The sequence below is a fragment of the Eucalyptus grandis genome, chromosome 6 (genome assembly GCF_016545825.1).
Source record: "Eucalyptus grandis isolate ANBG69807.140 chromosome 6, ASM1654582v1, whole genome shotgun sequence".
Classification (NCBI taxonomy): domain Eukaryota; kingdom Viridiplantae; phylum Streptophyta; class Magnoliopsida; order Myrtales; family Myrtaceae; genus Eucalyptus; species Eucalyptus grandis.
Window position 1 is genome coordinate 1512217 of NC_052617.1, and position 25252 is coordinate 1537468.

At 39.7% G+C, this 25252-nt stretch overlaps 2 protein-coding genes across 5 annotated transcripts; both read left to right on the forward strand.

Moving 5' to 3' along the window:
- The first annotated feature begins 5034 nt into the window (after positions 1 to 5034).
- On the forward strand, positions 5035 to 6909 carry LOC104447903 (BRI1 kinase inhibitor 1). Its single transcript, XM_010061649.3, has one exon. It carries the CDS (start codon positions 5813 to 5815, stop codon positions 6767 to 6769), a length of 957 nt encoding a protein of 318 aa, XP_010059951.1. The 5' UTR covers positions 5035 to 5812; the 3' UTR covers positions 6770 to 6909.
- A 7801-nt stretch (positions 6910 to 14710) lies between these two features.
- Positions 14711 to 24316, forward strand: LOC104447902 (phosphatidate phosphatase PAH2). Of its 4 annotated transcripts, none has more exons than XM_039315246.1 (13): positions 14711 to 14858; positions 15693 to 16967; positions 17174 to 18077; positions 18422 to 18990; positions 19112 to 19185; positions 20355 to 20439; positions 20759 to 20845; positions 20933 to 21005; positions 21941 to 21984; positions 22790 to 22918; positions 23017 to 23112; positions 23412 to 23542; positions 23936 to 24316. In XM_039315246.1, the coding sequence occupies exons 2-12, from the start codon at positions 15693 to 15695 to the stop codon at positions 23466 to 23468; spliced, it is 3393 nt and encodes a 1130-aa protein (XP_039171180.1). In that variant the 5' UTR covers positions 14711 to 14858; the 3' UTR covers positions 23469 to 23542; positions 23936 to 24316. The 4 variants fall into 4 exon arrangements, with proteins under 4 accessions (XP_039171180.1, XP_039171181.1, XP_010059949.2 ...); XM_039315247.1 differs by having other exon boundaries at positions 14716 to 14858; positions 15703 to 16967; XM_010061647.3 differs by lacking the exon at positions 14711 to 14858 and having other exon boundaries at positions 15015 to 16967.
- Positions 24317 to 25252: the final 936 nt, after the last annotated feature.

Sequence of the window (25252 nt, forward strand, 5' to 3'; positions counted from 1 at the left end):
TGGACTAGTTTTTTTTTTTTTTTTTTAACTGCATTACGTGCTAGTTGTTACAGGGAACTTAGGAGGCACTTGAGCTTTTGTGAAAAAAATCTATTGTTAGACCGCCAGTGCTAATGACACCAAAGTTTAATATGCCACATCACATGAATGGTCGATGTAATTAGAGATGACCGACCGATGTATGCCCAACTGAAGGAGAAAGAACCGGTATATGAGCATTGCTTGCTCCAGGAAAATGGAGCATGTAGTAAATCTCAGCAGATGCTTGCACTTTGAAGGATGCTTCTCCAGGGATCCAGCGGGATGGCTTCTTTAGTAAAAAATATGATCATCCAGAAAATTATCGTCACTCGAAAACAAATTACTGAACTAATTATGTTGAAGAAAAGGAAAATACGGACGATATGCTCTCCGCAGGTCAAATAATAAATGTTGATAAGGATATACGTTAATCATCACAAGACAGGTATGAATATTCGCCCATTGTTAATTTGTTGATACATCTGTAAAATCCCAGGAGCTGCAAAACCTCGCATTGTTCGACGTGAAGGAAAATGCACTCCAGCAGTTGAAACAGAGAAAATCCAAAGTATATTCGTGACTTATATATGGTTCCTATTCTAGCGCAAAACTTAGTATGGATAACATGGTACAGAATGGGAATTCTCTATATTATAAAGGAGATACCTGCACTATTTGGGACAAATATAAAAAGCATATTGTTGCCTCTGTTAAAATGGAGAATAGGAACTTTCTTGCTTGATAGAAACTCATCAAGGGTGTGCATCGGGAACTGCCCGGATTGGACTGGACTGATTAAGTATATATATATATATATATTTATATTTTTAAGAAACAAACCCTAATTCTTCCTAATTTCTCTCATTTTTCATTTTATTTTTAAAAACAACAGCAAATTTACTAGTTCCACAGGATCGCACTGGACCGATTGATCAATCCAGTTGCAGATTCCAGGATCATCGTTTGGTTCCCGGTCCTCCCGGTCCAGTTTCAGGTTCCACCTCAAGACTGGACCGGGAATTGATCAGTCCTATCAGTCCCATCAGAGATATAATTATGAAAGCCCTATTTTGTTCGAGAAAGATCGGAATTTTTTGTATTTTCAAGAAATTCAAAAACCACGTCAAAAAGCAAATGGGCGCAATGTCAAAATCCTAAGAATTGACAAAAGCATTGAATACAACTCCAACCAATTCGACAAATGCTGTCAAGACTAGGCATTCATCATCACCTACAGTTGGTTATGCCTCATAGCAGAATAAAGTTCGGAAAGAAAGAATAGAACCGCCTGGGAAAAAGCAAGATCCATGAAAAAGGGAAAAAAGACTTCCTAACTCGTTCTAGTTAGATATACTTATTTAAATGGCAGTATACTAGTTAAATAAGTGTCCAATTAAAGTAGTCCATAAAAGAACTCAAGTCGAATTATGGAGCAGACACTTCCAGCAAAGCATCTCAAGGTGTTTTGCCGTATGTGTTATGTCCATGTCCCTGCTTAGGAAGCATGGACACTCTTTGGGGGTCTTCGTATCAGTTGTTGGACGTGGATGTTATAGCATACAATTCATGTACCGTTTGGTACCATTCATAGTACTGTAATATTGTAGTAGAATCGACATACGTCTAACATACAACCGATATGTGGTCAACTAGTGTCAGACATTCATCATGTGGTTAGCGCTTCGGACATGATAGTGACACGCGAGTTCAACATCTTGACACACCATTTTGACAAGCACGAGACAATTTTAAATATTTTCAATAAATAAAGGGTCAATATAAATCAATCAAAAATATATATACTCAAGTTATATACCTAGTCACCCCAAAATTAATATACCCAGCCAGCCCCAAAAATATATCTGACATGTGGATTTTTTTTTTTTTTTGGCTTATTATTAAATGTTAAAATTTGATGGTGGAATGTGGATTGTTTGTTTTTTTTTCCTCCAAGTTTTATGGATTATTGGAATATAATGTATTTGAATTTGTCAATTCGAAATGATGAATGATATTAATAAATGATGGATTAATATTTTTAGTATAAATTTATTCTAAGTTCTCTTACTATTATTTATTTATCTGTGAATATGAATCAAATTAATTAGATAAAAATGATAATCTATTATGTATATATAAAAATATACATTTAATATACAACGTGTCCCAACGTATTGAAATTCTATATTTTTTGAGAAATAACGTGCCAGCATATTATATCGTGTCACGTGTCGTGTGTTAGTGTTGATATTACTTAGGTTCTTACTAAAGGAGCAAACTCGATGAGAAAATAGGAAAGTGAATGTTTATTGTTTACGATGACCAATCGAAATGCTATCTTCAATCTAAGAACCGAGAAGCAGATGATTAGTCGAGATGTCGAGTTTAACGTGAATGCAGCCCGCAACTGACATGAAGAGAGAACGGGAAGAACTATGTCACATTGTCAGATACACCACTAGCACCAGAAAAGTCAACAACACGAGGCGAAGGTGAAGTATTGGATTTTGCTACTCAATTTGTAACCCCCATTATCTTCTCCAAGCACGACGCAAAAAGAATCTACTCCGGCATCTCCCATGCTACGAGTAAAATCTCTGAGAAGAATTAGTGAAACATGCAACTTTACTGCCTCAGAGCTAAGAAGACTTCCAATAAAGAAGATTGGACAAAAACCATAGAAGAAGATACCGAGATGATTGACAAAAATGAAACTTGCTTCGATTGCTTGAAGAAAGACATCGTTGTATCAAATGAGTCTACAAGACAAAGCTCAACGTAAATAGGTCAATTCAAAAGTGTAAAGCAAGCTAGTGGCGAAAGGATACTTGAAACAACAAGATATCCATTACACCAAGACTTTCGCTCCTATCGCTCGCCTCGACACTATTTATGCAACTTTTTGTATTTAGTTTAAACTCCTTCTGTTACAGTGAACCTCTTTCAGTCTTTCCTTGCTGTTATCTTCACGGAGGAATCCACCATCGCATCTTTCTTGGCATCTACAAGTGACAATAATTTTTCAACTTTCTATCACGTTTCTTCCTCTGTCCTAATGTGTTTGAAACTCTCAGTCAAGCTAACATAGTCACCAGGCCGTGATGATCGGTATAATAAAAGTATATAGCAAGATTTTTCACCAGAGTCCTGCTACAATATTATCCCACGTCTTGTCGAGGTTTATGATCAGGTGGTTTCCGTCAACAGACAACATGCTAATAGTCTATTGGACCATTTGACTAGGAAATCTTGATTATGTCTGCTGGAAATACAGTCTATTTTGTTTTAATGAAGATGGGTCGGCATCAATAATTTTGCAGATTCAGATGATAAGTGGAAAAGTCTAAAAAGAGAATGTTGAAAGGGAAAAAAGATGAAAAGGAAAAACAAGGTGAAGAAGAAGTCAATAAAGAACCAGAGGACTTTGAAATGGCCTTAAGGCAGTACATCCTCATTGGGGTATATACTGATTCATTCATCGCAAAAGTTAAACACATGAAGAGTCTTTAAAGAAAGTAGGTCAATGATCATGTGCGCGCCCGTTGGACTTTTACGATGTACAATGTCGCTTCGCAGAACAGTCTTCCATATTCAGCATCCGAGGTTAATTGTTTCCATATCCATGATCAGTGTCGAAGGTGTATTTGTTGGTCATAGCGTTGGTGTCCAAGGTTTAATGGAGAGAGACGTGCGCCTTTTCACTTGTAGCAGTCTTGTACCTGCAAATATAGAATTCCACGTGAACGACGTAAACCTTAGCAGAATTGCCTGCATAGGTAAGGTAACTTTAGTCCCTAATCCGTTATGTTATGCAGAATGAATCTTTAGAAACCGGAAGGCGAGGCGCGATTTGTAGATAAAGGAAATCGAACGATGCAGAAGGCACAGGACAAGACGACAGAAGCACTTTGGAGTTGGGAAATCTGCAATGGTCCATCGAGTTGTCTCACTCGTTTGCCGATACGCGCGATTCCCTTCATTCTCCACCACTTGCAGTTTTCCACCGTCGGGTTCAATCACGTAGCCAAGATCTTTTTAGGATGCGCAAAGGCCACACTGCCCATCTCCAATGCCAGCCAAGTGAGGAAAGACGCGCCCGCGTACGTACACATCGCACCAAGAAAAAGGCGTTTGTTTGATACCACGTTTAGTCCTTGGCCTCTCTTGTTTTCTCCTGTGACCCGTAGTTGCGTCTTTAGGCAAAGAACCGGGATTTTGAGTGGCCAATGGCGAAAGCTAGAAAAAGGCAAAACAAACGGAAAAGTAAGGATGCCCACTGGATGACTGTGAAGTATTTGTTTTGTCCACTGTTCTCTCTCTCTCTTTCTTTCAGCTATTATCTTGTTCAGGAATTCAGAGGAGGAAAAAGGGGGAATGGGGAGTGTTTTTTTATTTTTTTTTAGTGGTTTTAGTGTTGAAGGTGAGCCTGTCCACCCGAAAATAATGCCTCCATGATTGAGATGTTGACTTAACTGAGCAGAACAAAAGTTCCTCTCTCTACAGCTTCACCAAAAATGGACCACCTTGTACACGTGTGTGCGGGCCCACGTCATCTTACCTAACAGCTAATTCGCTGTCCTTTGTCCACCCGAAGGAAAGGAAGTCCCATGCTTCAGCACATCGCACGGTTCCTGCTGGTTCTTTCCCTTCTGTTCCTGCGGTGGCAGTGGCTCTCGTTTTCTCCTTCCTCCACTGCGTGAGCTTTGCGCTTTCTGAATTTTTCTACCTTCCTTTGAATTGATTGACGCGCGTGTGCCATGAATCCTTTCATTGTCGAAATGTCGTGCGGGGCGCAAGATATTCTACCCGCGCGAGCGTAAGCATCCGAATTTCAAAGGGGGATTAAAAAGTCCAAGAATTCTTTCTTCGCGATCACTGTTGCCGGCCCTCAGTGCGCGTCGCATTCGCCGGTGAATTTCCGAATTAAATTATATCTCCTGGAGCGAATGAGATTCACAAGGGACATGGACCCTCCTCAGTGCCTTGACTTAAAAGCCTTTCATCAGTGCGTGAGTGCCTCAGCCGTTCGCGAGTGACGTCACGCTTCCATCTTCGCCCACTTCATCCTCCTCTCGTTCTCTTCGCATTGCCGGCCTTTGCATCATCGATCATTTCTCTTATCTTTGCACGGGAAGAAGGCAAGGCGCCCCCGAAGCGCCTTCTCTGATGCGATCTCTGTGCAAATAGAGGACGCAATAACAGTAAAATGTTCATGGTGAGCATTATGCCTTTTGGCTTATGTAGAATTCCTAGATTCCCCTAGAAACCAGAGCGGGTTGTGGGCATGTATGAAGGTGACCCATCGGCCCTCTCGTTTGCAAGAACAACTCAAGAGGTATAGAAACACGTACCCAAAAACCAGTCTGCTTTGACGATTCCCATCTATGCTTTTTGGTGGCAAATTTGGATCTTCTGAATCTCCAATTTCCAAAATCAGTACTTAAATAGCTGTTGGATTTGACAAGGACCCACCAACCTCATTTCACAATTGCGTCTAAAAAATTAGAAAGGTTATATCACCTCCCTTTTTCGAAGACTCATTCATGGCCATATTACTCTTTTCCCATCAAGGATGGTGATGCCATTTTTCTAATGCCTACCCCCTTATATATGTCAAGCTTTTTGTCCAAAGCACATTCCATGCCTTACTCTCTCTCTCTCTCTCTCTCTCTCTCTCTCTCTCTCTCTCTCTACTCACTCTGTGTAGCAGCTTAAAGGAATCTACGTACCGTCCTACAGCTCGTTAATTTTCAATATAGTCTCGGGTGAATTATTGATTCCCAATCGAATTATGGAGTCCTTTGAGCACCAGAAGGGTGTAGGAAGAGAACAAAAGCAGCCACCGCTGCAGCCACCATCGCCACCGCCGCCTACAACTTCCGCATCGCCACCATCGGCTGCCTCCTCCCCTACTCATGAATTCTCCTTCACAATCTCCCTACACTCCTCCACCACCCCCAACACCACCACCACACCGAGCAAAACCAAGAACCCGACTTCCCGAGCGATTGACCTGTCTCCTGCTGATGACATCTTCTTCCATGGCCACTTACTCCCTCTCCACCTCCTCTCCCATCTCCCCGTCTCTCCGCGCTCCTCCGGCAATTCCTTGGACAGCTTCACCCTCCCCATAAGGGACTTCCCAGATGATCAAGGCTCCATCAAGAGTTATGGCAATTATGACCGTGGCGACAGCGATGAAGATGACCGTGGTGGCTATGGCAAAAGCAGCGAACACAAGCAGAAGATAAATGGTGATGAAGAGAGTGAAGCTCCTCGGGGAAGAAGCAAGCTCAGATCCTTTTCCATATTTGGGATACCCAGACGGAATAAGTCAAGAGCCAGTGAAGTTGGAGATGGGGAAGATTACAAAGAGAAGCAGAAGAGGAAGAAAGTGATCAGCTTTGACATGGCCCAGATGTTGAAAAGGTATGCAAGAATGGTGAGGCCACTTTTGCTGTTTAGAGGCAGGAGAGGAGAAGAAGGTGCCCAATTCAGAAGGCAGTCACATTCTTTCTCAGGGAATGTCGATGGGAGGAGAAAGAATCCAGAACTGAGAGCTCCTCAATTCTCAGCACCAGCATCAATGAGGACATCCCCAACCAACAGTGGCCTGCTAGTTCCAACCGCAGCCCTCACTTCTTCTACCTCAGATCAAAGCACCATGGAAGAGTTGCAGGCTGCAATTCAAGCTGCAATTGCCCATTGCAAGAACTCCATTGCAGCCGAAGGAAAGCTCAAGGCTTGATGTGTATTTTTTTATCAATTGTCGCCTTAGGTTCTGTACTTTTTTTTTTTTTCTTTTTTTGACATAGTCATCGAATCATTATCTCCTTGTGTATAATTAATTGTATATCACATCGATAAATGTAATGAGTTTTTTGAGAATCATAGATTGAGATGACAGCAAAATGTCACAGATTTGAGATTGGCAGAGGCAGGTTTTGGGTGCTTTTGACTGCATCTCCTTCAAATGATGTCCTAGGAAAATGCATTGGGTTCTGCCCTGCCACCATTCAGAGGAATTAAAAAATTCTCTCACTCGGAAACTGCAACCACTTGAGCAATAAAATAATTTGTTGGTGCCTTGTAACGAGGGCCTCTTTTGCACATAATTGCGGAATTTGACTAATATGGGTCTTGAGTTTCTAGTCAAAAAGTTTCATGGGCTTCAGTGTCCCATCGGAGATTTTATTTTTAAGTGCTTTTTCTTTAGTTTTTGCTCCATGCAATGTGGATCAGGCGTGGTTGCTCTCCGCCATATTTAGTTTATTCCTAGAGCCAACGCAGGACATACCTTTTTGGCTATTTTCTCTTCCTATACAAGCAATAAATTTCTTCCTTTTCTTTGTCATTATTCTCTTGCCCCTGAAGCTTGATTACTTCACTCTCTTTTCCCTTCATGCACTCTTTCTTTCGCTTATAAATGATTCACTTCTGTTGAGGCTATTCGAGCTCGTTTTAATACCATAGATTCCCTTTTAAAAAGCATGTCGAAACAATGCTGTGAATTCATCTTGTTTCCATATCTAACACACACCTAGCTTTTTCGAATATGGATGATGAAGACCCCCAACGAAACTTGATCTTGTATCATATGAAATCTCATATTGAACCCATAAGATAGCCGTGAGGTTTATTCACGCAACTACACAATCAATCCACCCCCTGGCAGCATCGATACGACATCTTGGAAATCATCCTCCTTCACCATTTGGGTCATGTATCATGTGGTACCGTGTGTAATGATTCCAAATGATTTTTCTGTGATGATTCTTCAGTATGCTTTTGTTTCCCACCATATTTTGTATCAATGGTGATGTTTTCTTTTTTCATAACAGCAACTTGGCTCATAATCTTACGAGTAGTTTCTGCTAAAAATAAGGTCTCTCTTATCTCAGTTCAATAACAAGAAATTTCGTTCATTAGGTGATGTTAAGCGGAGGCAATGCAGGACGAATCTCATATTCTGTTTAATTGTGCCCACTTGTTATTAAGATACACAACAACAGTTGTACCGACTACCTACCAGCAGCGCACTGTGCAATCCAGAGAAGATAGATTTTTCCATGTACTCTCAAATCGGCTGTAACAGCTTGGGGATTGGCGTAGACTCAAGAAGTTGATTTGCCCCGTGTTTTGTACTCATATCCTCGAGAAGTCAATCCAGTTCAGACTTTCTTCTAGAGACTTTTCAGGGACTGTAATTATACTATGCTCAAAATAAACTTGAGCACGCATTAGCAAAATGGTCGAACGGGAGATATTGACTGCAACGATGGTATTTACTTATGCGAACCGATCTCGACAGCGATGGTCCTTCAAACAAACTAAAAATACATTTGGTACAATGACATCTTCACTGGAAATTCTTTTTTCTGGAAAACGAAAATAGCCCTCCTCCTTCTACGAGTAGAGAGTAAAAGGAATCAAAATAGTAGCAAGCTGCTCATAGTGCGGAAAGGAGATCGGTCAGATACTGTCAAAAGGAGAGAGCTTCAAAGTTTCTCTCAAATAGGGCGTGTGGGGCTCACGAGCTTCGATGATTAAGCTCTGTTGAAAAGGGGAGAGGCCAAGTACAACAATTATTTACGTGATGAGAACAAAAGAAAAGCAGAAGGTACTCGGTCCTTCATTAGCCCCTTTGGCGCACCAACTGCACTCATGCATTAGTGGGAGCTATTGCTGATGACCTTTATTCTCTCGAGTAACACCAAAAGATCACAATGATAGGGCTGACGATGATAGCTTCTAATAATGATTCCCTACCGATCGATCCAGCAACTTTAATACGAGCAAGGGGCCGTGTAAGATGGCTTATTGCAACTACTAAAACACCTTTTGTCACAAACCCCACACACCCACATGAAGTTTATAGAAAGTGCCTTTGATTTCCTTTTCAAAAGATCACACCAAAAAGCAAGGAGGGATTGGAAAAGTGCTCCCTGGAAAAAAGGGTTGCATCCAGCAGAAATCCTTTCCTTTTCCCTTTGAGACGCGAGAAGATTAAAGGAGCTCGCATCGGACTGTGCATGCGTGGATCTGCACTCGGACTGAAGCGCACGAGAGACATTGCATGGTGCGCAGATTCCTAGTTTCTGCATATTGAGAACTGCAAAAAGAGGCCACAACCTTTTGGCCAACGATCGAGGATTGGCCCGCCAGAAAAAAAACTGTGCCGGTGGGGCTCTAGAAAGAGGCGTTTCTTAATGATTAAAAAGAAAAGAGCCTCCCTTAGCAACGACTGCTCAATGAAATTGAGACCACAATTGGTGGGAGGATTGGGGACTGTTAACGAAATCCCGATTCTGATTTTTGTTTATTGCATTATGCTGGGGGTCGACAACTTTAGCGTATTCTGTCCACGTCAAAAATCACATTGGCTCGACTGTTTGTTGATGGCTGCTTGGATGCCCACTGGCGCAGTATGCACATATTAGTCCCCATCTTATTTTTAGGTCCGTGATCTATGCATGTGACCCTATTTCAAAGCAGTTTGTACGGAGTATTCGTTGAGGTTTAGATCCTGTGATCTTTGCATGTGATCCTCTTCTAAAGCAGTTTATGTAGAGTACTCGATGAGATTTGGATGATATCCTTCAATTCTTGAGATGGAAATCTCCCGGATACCCCCAGCCATCTCCACCAATCTTCTCTCCATGGATCTTTACAGACTTTTCCATAAGTTTGTTTTTGCATTAACTTAAAAGTCAGATCTTGCCCTCGAAATAAAATGACCTTCATATCCCAAATTTGGTTAACAGATTAATGTTAAACCAGAAGTCTTACAAACTTATCACGAAGATGCAATTAAGAAACTTTCACGAAAAATGCAATTAAGTCTTTTTATTAACTTCATCCAATTTGGTTAATAAAAAATGAAAAATTCTAACTTGACTCTTTTCTTAATTATATTCTCTATCCCACGTGGATCGACATGAGACTAAAATAAGGTTGGTTTAATCCAAATATGATTTTTACTCCAAATTTCATGTAAATTAGATTAAAAATAAGCTCAAAAGAAAAACAATCAGGCAAGGGCTTATAGGATCCTCGTCGCGGCCCCCGCCCCACCATTGGCGGAAGGGGATGGCCATGGTGGGCCATGGCCAGCAATAGAAGCCAGGCCCCAGCCTGTGGCCAAAGACCTTCATCAATTGCGAGTGAGGGTGATCGAGTGTAGCTGCCTCTTGACCAAATCTAACCTAGGGCTGCCGGATCTTGGTTAGGACGGTTGCATTTTCGAGACAAGATTTAGAATTTTGAGTAGACTTATCTATGTGAATCACAAGTCCAAATTTCCCTCATATGATTGTACCCTTGAAAGTGCAAAATCAGTGGAGCATGTTGAACTTACTATTGTTTGTCCAAGGTCAGTTTCTGCTGCCTCTTCAATCATGAACAGCTTATCCCATCAATTCTGGTTTCCACCAAGTGAACTAAAGATGTAAAGTAATCTCCGACCCTCCCAAAAAAAAAAAAAAAAAAAAAAAAACAACCTAAAGAAGAAACGGAGAAAGAAAGATCATGCAGCAGAGAGGATGTAATCTCCATTCAAGCAAGATCTCAGGTTGATTCAGTGCTTTGCTTCCAAGAATTTGCCATGAGACCTGGCCCTAATCATCATGACAACGCTTCATACGCATTGTAGGACGACATGGAACAGCGAGTAATAATTCAGAAAACAGCCTTTTCCTCTCTAAGTTTGTTCTTTCTTTTCTCTCTTTCATACTACTTTTAGGAGATAGCGTTTGACATTTTGACATTAGGTCCTGTTTGAATTTGACGTTCCTCATTAAAATAATCGGAACAACCATTTTATTTTATTCAACTTTCATTCATTGCTTTTTGTCAATCTCATACTTATCTTATTCTTTTTCTTTCAATGATGAATTTCGTTCTCCTTAGTACAGCACGTGCATTCCGCACGAAGAGAAATAGTAAAAAGAAAATGAATAAATAAAGAATGTAATAGTATGAAAAGACTTTGATCTATTTCTGAATATAATTTTAGATTATGGATTATTAAATACTAGGTTATTTTTTTGAATTCAAATTTAGAAGGTAAGAAATTCATTGCTTATGTAACTGTAATCTCAATTATTGCTAATTGTGATTTTGTTCATAGGTAGCCAAGTGTTCTTATTTGGTTTTTAGAAATCTGCATGAGTTTTTCATGGTGACATTTTCTGGTAAAAGTTTGAGATTGAAGTGGCTGTTGGCTTTGCTTAATTAATGACATAGAATATCCTTCTCTCGCTATATATCCTACCGGAGAAAGAAAAACAAATATAAACTGACATCAAGGTTAACCCGAAATCTAGGATTTGAAAATGTTTTTCTCTTGTTTTGGGAATTAGAATCTCTTGCAAAAAGAAAGAGAAAAGGGGAAATTGGACAAACGAGCCATGTATCATCATTGATGCTTGGAATTAGCTCCAGAGGACCAAATGAATCTCAACCAACCAAGTAGACTCGTGATCAAGTTCTCCAAAATTTTCCAAGACTAAAGTCCAGCCCATCCCAACACCCAAAAAAGCCCATGTAACTTCTGCTTATAGGATGTCAGTTCCATCAACTTAATTAAGATAAAGACATTGCATAATCACATAGACTTCCAGTAAAGTAAATACATATGACATTCTGAACAGGCCAAATCCCAAAATGCACATCAACTTTTACCTGTAAAGTACTAAAAAAAAAAAAAAAACCCTGGCTTTCTAAGAAAACCAAAAGAACACGTGAATTCTTACACAAGATGAAAAATATCTGTTTTAAGATTTACCGTCCATGCAAGCTGATATGACATGTGACGTGGTTGATAGCAACGTTTTAGGAGGACATATTAATAGAAAAAAAGCTTTAGTGATCTTTCAAAATGCATGTGGAATAGGTTTGTCTAAGTAAGGACGAATCAGAAATGATAACATATTATAGCAATAATGAAATCTGACTTTTATTGATTGTCCATAGTGTCTTTTGGCTCTTACTAGCATGTCATTTGTACACATTTGACAACTTGTATGGATGCAAAACTTATGGATGGGTAATTTTATTTTTAAAAATTCTTTAATGTTTTTGTCGTTTTTTTTTTTTTTGACAAATAATGTTTTTGTCGTTTGAAAAGCCAGGACATTTACGTCGCCAAAGTAAAAGTTGGGGAATTTTTGGTGAGGACTTGGCCTTTTGATTTGACCCACTCATAAGTATGGCGGCTCAATCGACCAACAAACCAAGACCCACACGGTGCATACACATGTGAGTTTCGGAAAAGTGACTCGTCCCTATTGGTTCACTTGAACATGTCGTCCATCGGTGATCAATTGACTGGCCCATTTACGACATGCCTCACTGCTAATCTATTGAGGAGATCGTGATGGATAGTCTGTTGCGAAACGATGGGACAGATCCATATGTGCTAAGGAAATGAAAACGGGAATGTTCCATACAAATGTGGACCGACGCTGATCTGATTTCACGGAACAATTTCTTTTTTTTTATCCGTACCACGTAGAGGAAGAAGATCTCTCGAGCCGGTTCTGCTGTCTGCTTCTTCTCATCTACCTCCAACCACTGGTCTAATTCATAAATGTTGGACCGTTGGGCAAGACGAACCTCTTAATTTTGAATCCATGAATCATCTCAACCAGACATTCCCACCAAGGAAAGAAAATATCCCAACACGGTTCGAAAACCTACAACTCAGGTTGAAAAGAGGGAAAAAAAAAAAGAAGGGAAAAAAAAAGTTCAAAGATGGTTCGCTGCATCTGTAGAAGAAAGTGATGGAAAGATTGATGGGTCACTCTCAAACTTTTCAATTCTTAATTCCAGCTGCCATTGCAGGTGCAATGCCGCCTCCTCTTTTTGATTGGCGTTGCTTAGTGCTTGCCACTGTGGTCGATTTATTGATCAACTTGGAGCTCAGGACATAGGCAATACCTTAAAAAGGATTGTAACGATCCGATCCAACGAAAGCATAAAGTGGTTATCGGGACTAAAGAACTTTGACAAAGAATGACTCTTAATAGGCTCAAAGGAGACAAGAATGAATGGAAATAAGGGAGAGAGAGCGATTTTGATATATATTAAATTAGAATTAACTCATGAATATAACTTTTTACATAATGACAAATATTATGTCAAAACTCCAAAATTAACCATATGCCTATGGTAGAGCACTATCATGATTGATAACCTTCTAGGAAAGTACTTTTACATAAAAGGACAAAATCATGAGAATTAGTATAAGACTTATCAAAACGAACAGTATAACTTACTCCAGGGATTCCATGATATGGTATTAAAGCAACACTCCCTCAAATATGTGTGTGGTTTCGGGATGAATCACATGGAAGTTGATGGGTCTATAATGACCCAGTCCAATGAGGGTGAGTAGTAGTCCTCGAGCTAGAGAACCTGGACAAGAAGCGGCTCTTGTAGCCTTTTATGATGGAGAAAGGATATACATGAAAACTGGAATTAAGTCATAAAAACAAGTTTTGTTTTGGAATTCTAAAGTTAAGTAAGCCTAAACTTAAATATTACTGAGATGGATGATATTATTGGAAAGTGTATGCTTGTACATGAAGAGACAAAATTGTGAGATTTGGTAATGATAGATGACCTCTTGAAAAAAATACCTATCTATATGTAAAAGAACAAAACTATGAGATTTGATATGGAATGGGCCAAAACGGATAATATTTTAAGTGAGTTAATCTAAAAATGTGACAATGATCTGGCATAGTACAAACATTAGACCCTTTACAATCCTCACAGCACATGGACTCTTGCATACAACCTTCTCTCGGCAATTCCAATTGAGAAGTGCTACTTGTTTTAAGGTGCTTGACGAATAGTGACATTATAGAAGGCCTGGCATTAATAAATGAAATAAAAAGTAATATCAATTGTCAATTTCTTTTTGCCCATCGATTGTTCATTTTATGAGGATCCATCGCTTGAACTATACTCTTGGTTATATTTCACCTTGAGGTCAATTTGAAGCCTAGTTTGCAGTAGTATGCAAGAGTAACACACGATTGAACATAGTAAAAGAAAATAGACGCAAACCTATATGTGCAAAAACAATATAAGACGCTCATTCTGATGTCGTGCAATCATAGCTTATCATTAGCAGGCAAATATGAAATAAATAATGTGAAAGAAAGTAAGGAAATCGAAAGGAAAGCAAAGGAAAAAGAAAATGAAGGGTCTTGCTTGTCAACGGCATTTAGCTAATCATGGCGTGAAGTAATGGACAGCTAACTCAATTCCAATCAATCCACCATGATTCATCACCCCCATGTAGTAACTCAACCCACATTTCTATTTCATTCGGATCATTGAAAGTTTTAAACTTGTCGAGCTGCAATTTGCAAAATTAGCCGACAATCTCAATCATTGGAAGTTCTCACGTTCAGGACAGAGAGTACTGAATGCAAAAATTAAAAACAGGGGAAGGAGAAACAGGGCGCCATGACCCCCAAATTTGAATAAAAGAAAGAGCAGAGCACGTTCCGGCGTTCGAGAAAACAGAGCGCGTTGACTCATGTTCCATGGTCACGAAGAATGCAGTTGTGAAAGGGGGCCCAACAGGCTTCATTGGTCCCAACTAAATCGAAACAGTTCTGATCCAAATCTGGGACAAGGAACCATCCCCAGCCGACCTAGTCATTTAAGCTTTTTCCGATATTTGTTCGACATTTCCAAGGACACGCCCACCCAAAAGCCCCTCTCTCCCTCTCTCTCTCTAGATCTATCTTCCATATGGAGACCGCCCTGTTTGATGGTCATTTTTCATTTTAAGTAACGTTGGCTTGGGCCCGTTTTTACAGGTCAGTGTCTTTCTCGCTTAAGGCGCAATTATTGTATCAGAATTTGATTAGTCGTTGAATAATATGTAAAACTACATGCATTCAATGGGTGGTGTTTATTCAATGCATCACTAGATGGATTGAAGGAACCAAAAGAAAAAAAAAAAAAAAAGAGGATTGAAGGAACCAAAAGAAAAAAAAAAAAAGAGAGAGGAAAAGAAGAAATGGGATTACGTGAATGAGGTGTCTCTTGCCTGCTGGGGAGATTCAATGATGATGATGACTTGGATCCGAATACATTTGAAAGAATATTCTTTTTTGATTGCTTACACGGTGGAGCTCTCTCTGCACTTGCTGGCGGTCCGTTCTTCTTAAGCTGTCTCCGCAAGCGAGAGGAGTCCTTTCGGGTTTCTTCCGCTCTTCGATTACTAATTTTTCTTCTTCTCTTTTCCTCAATTTGATTTGCGGGGCGGTTAGTTTGTTTGATCATTAATTGTTGTCGGATCGACAAGTTATCGGCTCCGCACCTGCAAAGGGTGGAGCTTTACGAGTTGCTATTAATTGGGTCGTGACCCGGCGGTGTCAGATTGAGATTCCGTCGGTCTGGGTTGTGATCGGAGGAGTTCAATCCTGGTCTCTCGCGGGTTCTTGATTGAACCCAGTTGGAGTTTTGCTGTTTCGGGAGATTGAAATTCAAAAAGAGAACAGTTTGCTGTTTTGAGAGAGGGGGGAGGGAGGGAAAGGGAGAGAGAATGCCTCATGATTATGTGAGGCAATCATTTGGGTGCTTGAATTACGGTTGGAGTTTGAATTCTGCATCTGGTTGTGTTGTGGGATCATAACATTTTTGTAAAGATGTATGCAGTAGGTAGGCTAGGTAATTACATCACACGGGGTGTCTCCACTGTTTCTGGTCCATTTCATCCCTTTGGTGGAGCTGTGGATATAATTGTGGTGGAGCAACCGGATGGCAGCTTCAAATCGTCTCCCTGGTATGTCCGCTTTGGGAAATTCCAAGGCGTGTTGAAGGCGAAGGAGAAGATCGTCAACATCAGCGTCAATGGAGTTGAGGCCGACTTCCACATGTTTTTGGACCAAAGAGGAGAGGCTTACTTCCTCCGAGAAGTCGAGGGAGAAGATGGGGATTTGGTGTTGCTCCCGTCTTCTTCGTCTTCCGGCGATGACACAGATGGGCAGTCTCGGGCAAATAAGAGGCCGGTGAAGAGCAAAAGCTGCAATTACGACACAAGAGGACCAAATTCCATCATTTTGAGCGATGAAAAGATTGTTGCTAGGACCAATTCTCGAAGGTCGCGCATTTTCGGGCTGGTTTTTGGGCGGAGGTCGGTGAAGGCAGATGGTTACAAGGATGAAGATGGTGATCCCGGTGTGGAGAGGGTGGATTCGTTGGAGCGTGCGGAGATTGCCGCAGACCTCTTGGAGATGAAGTGGTCCACAAATCTTTCCACTAAGAACTACGGGAAGGATGCTGCTTCTCGGTTTCATCCTAATGTTGTTCTGGATAATAAGCCTGACGAGGTTTTGCAGATAGAGGACAAAAATGGTGGGGCAGAAAATCCTTTGAAGAGCGGTTTATCGTGTGAAGGAACTGAAATTGGTCACCATGATCCGTCTGTTGAAAAGGTGGAGCATTGTGTTTCTAATGGTGGCAAAGAATTGCCACGTGTTAGCACTTCAGGACAAGTTTTTGAAATTTCGACTGTCAGGGACAGTGTTTTGGAAGAGAAGAGTGACGTAATAGTGGAAGAAACTACCCAGTATGTACATAGTGTAGATACTGCCAATCAGACTGTAAATGCGGAGGTTGTAATTGCCAAGATCGCTGGCCCTGTTTCAGACACTTCCAGTTCACTGGATCATGAAGAACTCAAGAAATATGAATGGGATTCCACTGAAAAGAATGCTGATTTTCTGGAAAATGACACTCTTGGCGAGAACAGGGACGCTGATAAAGTTGAATCCTGTGCTTACTGGGTGATGTCAGAGACCTTTGATTCAGGATTGCATTCATCAACTGAGCATTCTCAGGAAGAAGTGTACCTTGCTGGTGGAGAAGCTGGTGAAGTTTCTATCAAGACAATTGAAGCCAAAACTGTGGTACTGCCTGAGGTAAGCTCTCTTTTGAGGTCATTGATCATGGTGTATCAGTGCATGAAATCCTTATAATCCATTATACTTAGGATAGAAACACTTATTATTAGGTATTTTGGTATCTAACTGCTGGTGATTTTATCTAGCATTCTGCTGGAGCCACTCTAAATGTTCTTTATTGTGTTCTTATATGCTGTCTCGACTGAGTAATCATAGGTTTTTAGCAGGATATAATCACCGAGTTCCAAGCTGAAGATGTTGAACTGGACAGAAAACAGAAGGATTCTCAACAGACGTCTTCTTGGTTAATAAATGAATGTATTAAACTGCAAGTCGAAGAGCCAGTTTCAGCAGTGGCTTCTTTTGACAAGATAGCAGAAGCTGAACCCACATGTGGTGAAGATATCCGGAGCATGATCAGTGTCACTGAAAAAGATTACCTCTCTTACAATGATAAAAGCTATAGAGATAATATCGGTAGAGAGCTGAAACTTAAGTTGGAGTCTAGTGGCAATGCTGAGAACTGCCTAGGTGATTGCCTTGTGTCAAAAACTACAATTTCTCCAACATCTGAAAGTTCAGAGGAGGAACAATTTCCTTTCAGTGACCTTGATGGTTTCAATGTCAATGAGGTTACATGTGTGGATGCAGTTTCACCAGAGCCTGCGAATGAAGAAAGTCATCTCTTGTTGAGTATGCAATGCAGTGGGGAGACTGGTTCGAGTGATGGACATGAGAAGTCATGTGCATCTTCTGATTTTGACGATCAAGAGAATTCATCAGTTGACCCTGATAATACAATTGAGAACTCAAATATTATCTCAAGCCCTATTAACATTTCTAGAAGCCATGGCATCGATGGGGATGAAGGTATGCGGCTAGTGGAATCAATGCCAAACATGAGGTCTAATGTTGAAAATCTGGACTCATGTGAGCTCGACATTCCCCTCGGTCACTCATTAGACTCAAATTACGAATCGCTGGAATTTTCTATCCCAAGCAAGGAAGATGCAAGTTGTTCAAAGTCTTATGCATGCAAAGAGGACCAATTAGCGCAAGACCAGCCTAACGCTGGAGACATCCAGGGTTTAGGAGGCACAAAGAATTTCCCTTTTGATCCTGCAGTAGGTGAGATATTTTGCATCGTTAACTACCCTCTTGATGCTGTCAAACGTAGTTTGGTTGTTTTTTATTTCTTTTTACTGGATATTTTCAGTGTTATTTCTCTCAACATGGATTGCACATTAGATGTCAGTAGAGAGAGAGAGAGAGAGAGAGAGAGAGTTTCATTATCGACTAAATATTTCATTTGTTTTTGTATCTTTACAATGCGTTTCTTCTTTTCTGTATCTGACTAGCCTTGAATAAAATGGTAGCTTTTGGGGAAAAAAAGAAGAAGCTTATCCGCTTCTCTTTTTACAATTGCTGAAGCAGATTACTGACTGAACTCACCTTTGTGTTGCTTAATGCAGAAGTGTCCCTCTGCAAACACTTGTTGTATGTAGGTATGGGGGCCGATGCTGCATCCCAAGCATTTGATGCTGAAAAGTTGGACATCCATAGATATACTTCTCTAGGTCCTTCTGTTGTCAAGGATGATAGGCTTGTTGTTAGAATTGGTGGTCAATACTTCCCCTGGGATGCAGCTTCTCCCATTCTTCTGGGGATGGCTTCTTTTGGAGCTGATCGAATATTTGAACCCAAGGGCATGATAGCCATTGATAAAGAGGAGAGAACTCTTGATGGAAATGCATCAAAAGTCATAATTCCAGCTGGTGGAAGCTGGAGAATTTGGCCCTTCTCCTTGAAAAATTCCAAATCTCGAAAAGCTAGGTATAGTGTCAGAAGCTTTGGTGCTGAAAGTGTTTCAGAGACAGCTAACAGCCCTAATGCAGACGAATTGCTGCCTAAACCAAAAGTGGTGAAAAAGATGGCAAAGGCAATGACTCCTACATCTGAGCAGCTTGCGTCCCTAAATTTGAAAGAAGGAAGCAATTTGGTGACCTTCACATTTTCCACTGCAATGCTGGGAAAGCAGCAGGTTTTTTGCTCACCATAACCTTAAGAAGTCGCTTTTTAGAGAACAGTGACGTTCCTTTCCTTATTTATCTCAAAGCAGAAAAGAAGTTTCTGCTGAGTTGGGATTTTTCATCATGATTCAGGTTGACGCACGAATATATTTGTGGAAATGGAACAGTCGTGTCATCATCTCGGATGTAGATGGGACCATAACCAGGTGAGTCCATTTTTTGGAATGCACATAAAATAGCACACTGCTTTGTGATATTTGTTTCATTTAGATGCTCTGTAAGTAAAATAATTGTGCAGGCAGCAAGTCTGGCAATGAGTGGCTGCAGACACCACTCCTTGAAATAGAACTTGCAAAATGGGACAGTTGTTGCCTTCTGTGAGATGTAATAATAGAGTGAAACAGCACGATGCAACATGTTGTCATTTGCTTAGCCAAGATTAGGGAAGCCTTGCCAATATGAAGGAGGAAATCCATCTTGCATAATGCTTTATGTTGTAATGACTTTTGGGTAGTCCTGAGCTGAATCTTCTCACAGTTGTAAGCGTACCCTTCTCTTTGATCTTCCATGCCTCATTTTGTAAGAATGAGGGGCCAGATAAGGATTAGGCATTAGATATTAAGGGACAAACAGTGGACAAACAGTTTTACTTCCCTCTCATTGCTGATCACTTGCTGTGTGTTCATCCCCTATGTTTTAACCATGATTTTTTCAAAATTATGCTCCACAACTATACAAACTACCTCTTTGAATATTCTGTTCTGTGTTGCATGGGCTTTCCATGGTTCCATCAAGTTATAGACACTAAATCGATAGCCTTTGTCTTGACCAAGTTACTTATGACTTTTGCATGAAAACTGTTAATCCACTGCCTTGAACAATTATAAAAATGAAGAGAAAAATGATTTATGTTCTAATTTGATGTGTGAATTTCCCTTTGGAGCTGCTTCTAACATGATACGAAACTGCGACATGAATAAGAGAACACTTGGTGAGGGAAAACTGCTGACATGAAATGAACCCAATCAACTTGAAACATGGCATAACTTCGATTTCTTTTTCGCACAAAATTCAATTTTTCCTCATATTAGTCATATTTAGACCATCTTGTCATTTCAAGACACTTATCTTCGATACCAGCAAGAAAGTGAAATGACAAGAATTGTCCCTTCTATACATGATTCCGTTTTTCTGTTTGCACTCAGGGTTTCTAGCATCCTTGATGTTTGTGATTCGGTTGTGCAGTTCATCAGTCTGAATTTCTCCATATTTTACTGGCTCATCCTTCGTAGATACTATTTCCATGGTTTAACTCTGTCACAGACTGGTTGCTTCCTCATAGATTTGATCCTCATTAGTATTTTGTTGTGAACAGATCAGATGTTTTGGGTCAGTTTATGCCTTTGGTTGGAGTTGATTGGTCACAAAGTGGGGTTGCACATCTGTTTTCAGCTATTAAGGTTTGTCCGTCTTTTCATAATATTCTACGTAAATGAGTTTTTGACTCCCACAGAATGTTGTAGATCCCTTGCTTAAACTCTCCTCAGGTGGGAAAATTTGATAGGCTGGGGTTTTATCAAGTGTGTTTGACTGAAATGTCATCTCTTCAATATGGCACCTGAATACATTCGGAATTAAGAATATGATATATTTGGTTTTCCCTATCCTAATTTTTCTGGAGAGTTCACTCTGCCCCACCAATGCATCATGCACGCTTGACTGCGAAGTTGAGAACGAGATCTTTGAAACTCACACATTAAGTCTTGGTCATTGTTCCAGGAAAATGGGTATCAATTGCTGTTTCTTAGTGCACGTGCAATTTCTCAGGCTTATCACACTAGGCGATTTCTGTTCAACATCAAGCAGGTAATACCCTAAGATCATGGAAATGTGAGTAAACATGTGTTGTCATCATTATATGCATTTCAGCTGTTAGGTTCTTTGCATTTTCAGGATGGCAAGACTTTACCGGATGGACCTGTTGTCATTTCTCCTGATGGACTTTTCCCTTCTTTATATCGAGAAGGTACAGTGTTTATGGCTATGGTTGGGTAAATTGACAATAGATATTGTAGTAGGTTACTATCTTTACAAAAGGCATCTATAATCAAGATTGATGAGCTGATTGTCTTGCATTCAATAAGCCAGCTACCTTTTTCATAGATGTTCAGCATATTGATATTTCCCTCTATTTTTTTTTTATTTGTTCTGGTTTTGGATTGGTTGGGTGGAGGGAAGTTGAAAATGGGGTAATGCAAAATTTGAGGGAAAAGTTGAGGAAAATTTGAAAAAAATGCAGGAGTAGAAAAGAGGAACAGTTTTGAAATTATAATTTTTTTTTTCCATTTTTTTCCCCACTCTATCCAAACAAAGCCTAATAGAAGCTTACTTCAGACCTGTTTGTTTTTTTTTTTTTTTGGTAAATGGTAAGTATACTTCAGACCTGTTTGTTCACACTTCTTAATTAGCAAAAAGTATTTGTTTTGCTTTCCTGCCAAAATTTAGAAAAATATTCGAATTTCAGGAACCTATGAAAATATTATATGTGACCCTACGTATCAACATTTATGTATTGTGGAAGTTTAAGGAGTTTCAGATTTGAAAATGTGAAAATGCATGAGCTGTAAGATTTATAGATCAAGCAAAAGGTAAAAAGTAATAGTTAACCCAAACAAGCCATTAGTTGTCGTAAAACTCTAGGTTTTAACTTAAAGTAGGCATGGACTTTCAGAAATATTTCTACTTTCTTTACATTAAGTTTTTTGATATTGGAGTTTTGTACTTTTAGTCTCTAATTTCTGACACAGCACAGTAATTCATTCTAGACAAGTTTTAAATAATTTTATAGAAAATAGATGATGAGGTAGGTTCTGGGCACTCTTATCTTCTGCTGAAGTTCAGTTAGTCTATGTGGCTCGTTGAATTTCTCCTGGACTAATTCGAGTTTTGTTTTTATGTCAGTTATAAGAAGGGCACCTCATGAATTCAAGATTGCATGCTTGGAGGTTTGTCCAATGATCACATTCTTCTTTTGATATAAAAATTAAAGAAGTGTGTCCTGATAAGTGCCTACTTTCTTAAATTATTTATTACCATAAACCTGCCTTGAATCTGCCTTAGTTGATATATACATATATATATATATATTTGTCTCAATAGTTCACCTGATGTTGGTTTTAAATGCAACCATAGCTGATGCAAGTAGCCCAGGAGTTGACCTGGGCTGATATTTATGCTTATTATTTTTGTTGTCGTTGATGCTTGAGACAACAAACTAGAAATGTAGATTGTAAGCTCTGCAGAACATATGTACTTATTCAGATCTTACTGTGGTCCTCAATGTGGATTTTCTAATGACTACTGAATAGCTTGGATGTGGTAATACAATTGGAATCTTGAGAACCATATACTTTGAGTTTGGGAATTCTCAGTAGTATAATCACCAAAAAATAGCTCCTCATGATATGAACAGAGATATGGGTGCAAAAAATTGATTTTTGGCTAAAAAAATCTGACAGGCTGTTTTTGCAATCACTACCCACCATCTTTGCTCCTTCTGATAAGATCTGGAAAACTCACCAGAACCTGTGAAGTGACAGTTGACTAAAAAGAAATCAGCAAAATTTCATTTGTCTGATCAGATTTTTGCAATTCTTTGGAACACTTCTTGTTCATTTTGATGCTGCTTCACTCGCAATTGATGGATGCTTGCAACTCTTAGCAATCTGACTGGATAGGTGGTTCTTTTAGATGATTGGAAATGCTCTTTTTCTAAATTGTGCTTCTTCCTTTGATTCTTCTATTCTCCAGGAGATTAGGGCATTGTTTCCTCCTGATCACAACCCATTCTATGCTGGTTTTGGGAACAGAAACACTGATGAAGTCAGTTATTTGAAAGTCGGAATTCCAAAAGGAAAAATATTCACCATCAATCCTAAGGTATTTGAAACATGATGCCTTTTCAGTGACTACTGAAGAGAGTTTGAGAGAAAGGATCAATAGAAGATATGACTCATTGTTCATTTTCTTGCTCACAGGGTGAAATTGCTGTCAACAAACATGTTGACACGAAATCTTACACGTCACTTCATGCTTTGGTGCATGGCATGTTTCCACCGAGGGCAGTTGAGCAGGTTTGCTCCTTAAATATTGGCAATTTATGTCTTTGAATTATTAATTTTCGAATTTCCAACTTAAATACAGCATACCCAAGCATTTGCCACAATTGATTGGTGTGTATTTTGACATGTGTGAGGGTCTTTTTTGGAGGACAAGCATTAGCTAGCCTTCACAAATTACCTCTGAAAGCAAATGATTTTTTTATTGCTCGAATTAAAGGATTCAGGCCTCTTTCTATCTATCCCAGAGTTGCCTTTTGTTTGGAAATATTAATGGTTTGGCACTTGATACGCCATTTCTTTGTTGGTTATAGGAAGATTTTAATTCTTGGAATTTTTGGAAGCTGCCGCCTGCCACTATCGATGTATGAAAAGGTTCACTTGGAGAAGGTCACCTTGCTCAGATGCAACTTGGGCTAGTCATGAATCTTCTTTGACAGCTGCGGTAAGCAAAAATTTTGTTCTTGCTGTCAATTGCCATGAAACTTTGAGTCAGTCTGCTGTTTCACTGCCATGCCATGGTCATGCCGAAGACAGATTTTCACGTGCTCAACTCTGCCGATACATCCTGTGGGCATTTGTATGGTCAATATGTTACTTTTCATACTGATATTATATAGTGAGGCACTGTGGCCCTACGAAATTTTTCTGTTTGGAGAAAGGATTTGCCTGCAAGGCTGTCGCAGGGCCACTGGGAATTCCAGTATATTAAGTCTTACTTTTATATCTCAAACTTCTCTCTTGGACTCCTTTCGAGCTTGAGTTTTGTTTGCTTAACAAATTTACGGTTTAAATACTAGCTTCCTGTCTTCTCATTAAGCCATCCTGACCATTGCAGGTTTGAGTTGAAGCTATGGATGATTCGCAGTCTTTTGGGGCTCCAGTGACGGGAAAAATCATGGAGTACTGGCAAAAGTCGTGTTCACTGTATCCGGCCTCTAAGATTCAGCATACAAGCGTGGACTATCAATTATTATACATTGTAAAGAGAACCAATATATCGTCTAATCCCGTGAAGACTTCACTCTGTACAAATCTTCTTTTTGCTTGAAGTTTAATGAGGAATAGGCTGCTGGGAAACCCCAGCTTGTAAAGTTCACTAGATCGAAGTTGATAATTATTCATTGATCTCTCTCTACGCACGAACTCGTGCATATGTTTTTTGTACATGTATCTGCACTGATCCTCCTCTTGTGAGTAGAAGCAGTGATCGGCCACACGTTCTTTGTGGAGTTATGCTGAACCATACTAGATGCTTGTTCTCTGTATGGGACTATAAGGAGTCCCTTCTTGATGCCTTGCCAAACAGTAAACCGGATCGGGCTCGGACTGACCTTTTGCCTCCCGCGGTTCATGTTCAGAGAAACACTAAACAATTTCTTCTTTAATTTTTCATTCTTGAAGGTGTGCGCAAACGTGATCTCTCCTTGCTAACCCTAATTTGAGTTATGCCACCAATGTTCTGCATTAAAATATGCTGTCGCCATGTCCTGAAACGAGAAAAGTCAAGTTTTGAGTATCATGAAGTCCAACTCAAAAGCTTAATATTCAAATATTCTTTTACTTTTTTATATGTTTAGTTTGATCCTTTTGCCTAGTACTTTATATGGAAATATTTTATTGGAGAGGAAAATAGGAGTCGGGAAAGATTTAAATTCAAGACCTCTTATTTAGATAGTATGTGAAATTTCGTAGGACCACTGTCAACTGTTGTTAGGTGAATGGAGACTAAAGAGCATTTAGGTGCATTGTCAAGCGATGTGAAATAATATTTTAACACTCTCTTAAGTGTAGGCAGGATTATGAACGGCCCATGGAATTTGACAAATGGAGGATGGACACACATTTGCGAAAGGGAAAATACGCTTTAATATCATGTTAGAAAGTCCAACCTAAAAGTTTAAATTGTTATATAAATGTGTGGTTTATTATTTAAATATTCTACACTCTCTCTCACACGTGGGCTGAATTTTGGCCGTAGTTTAAGGCATGGAAATCTTCGATTAATGAAGCAAATAGGGCCAGGAAAGATTCGAACTTAGAACTCTTAAATCCGATACCATAAAACATTTGATAGTTGTCCCACAAAATCTCACATAGAGGTTGGACACCTTCTTTGCCGAATAATCTCGTGGAAGGAGAAAACCAATTTGGT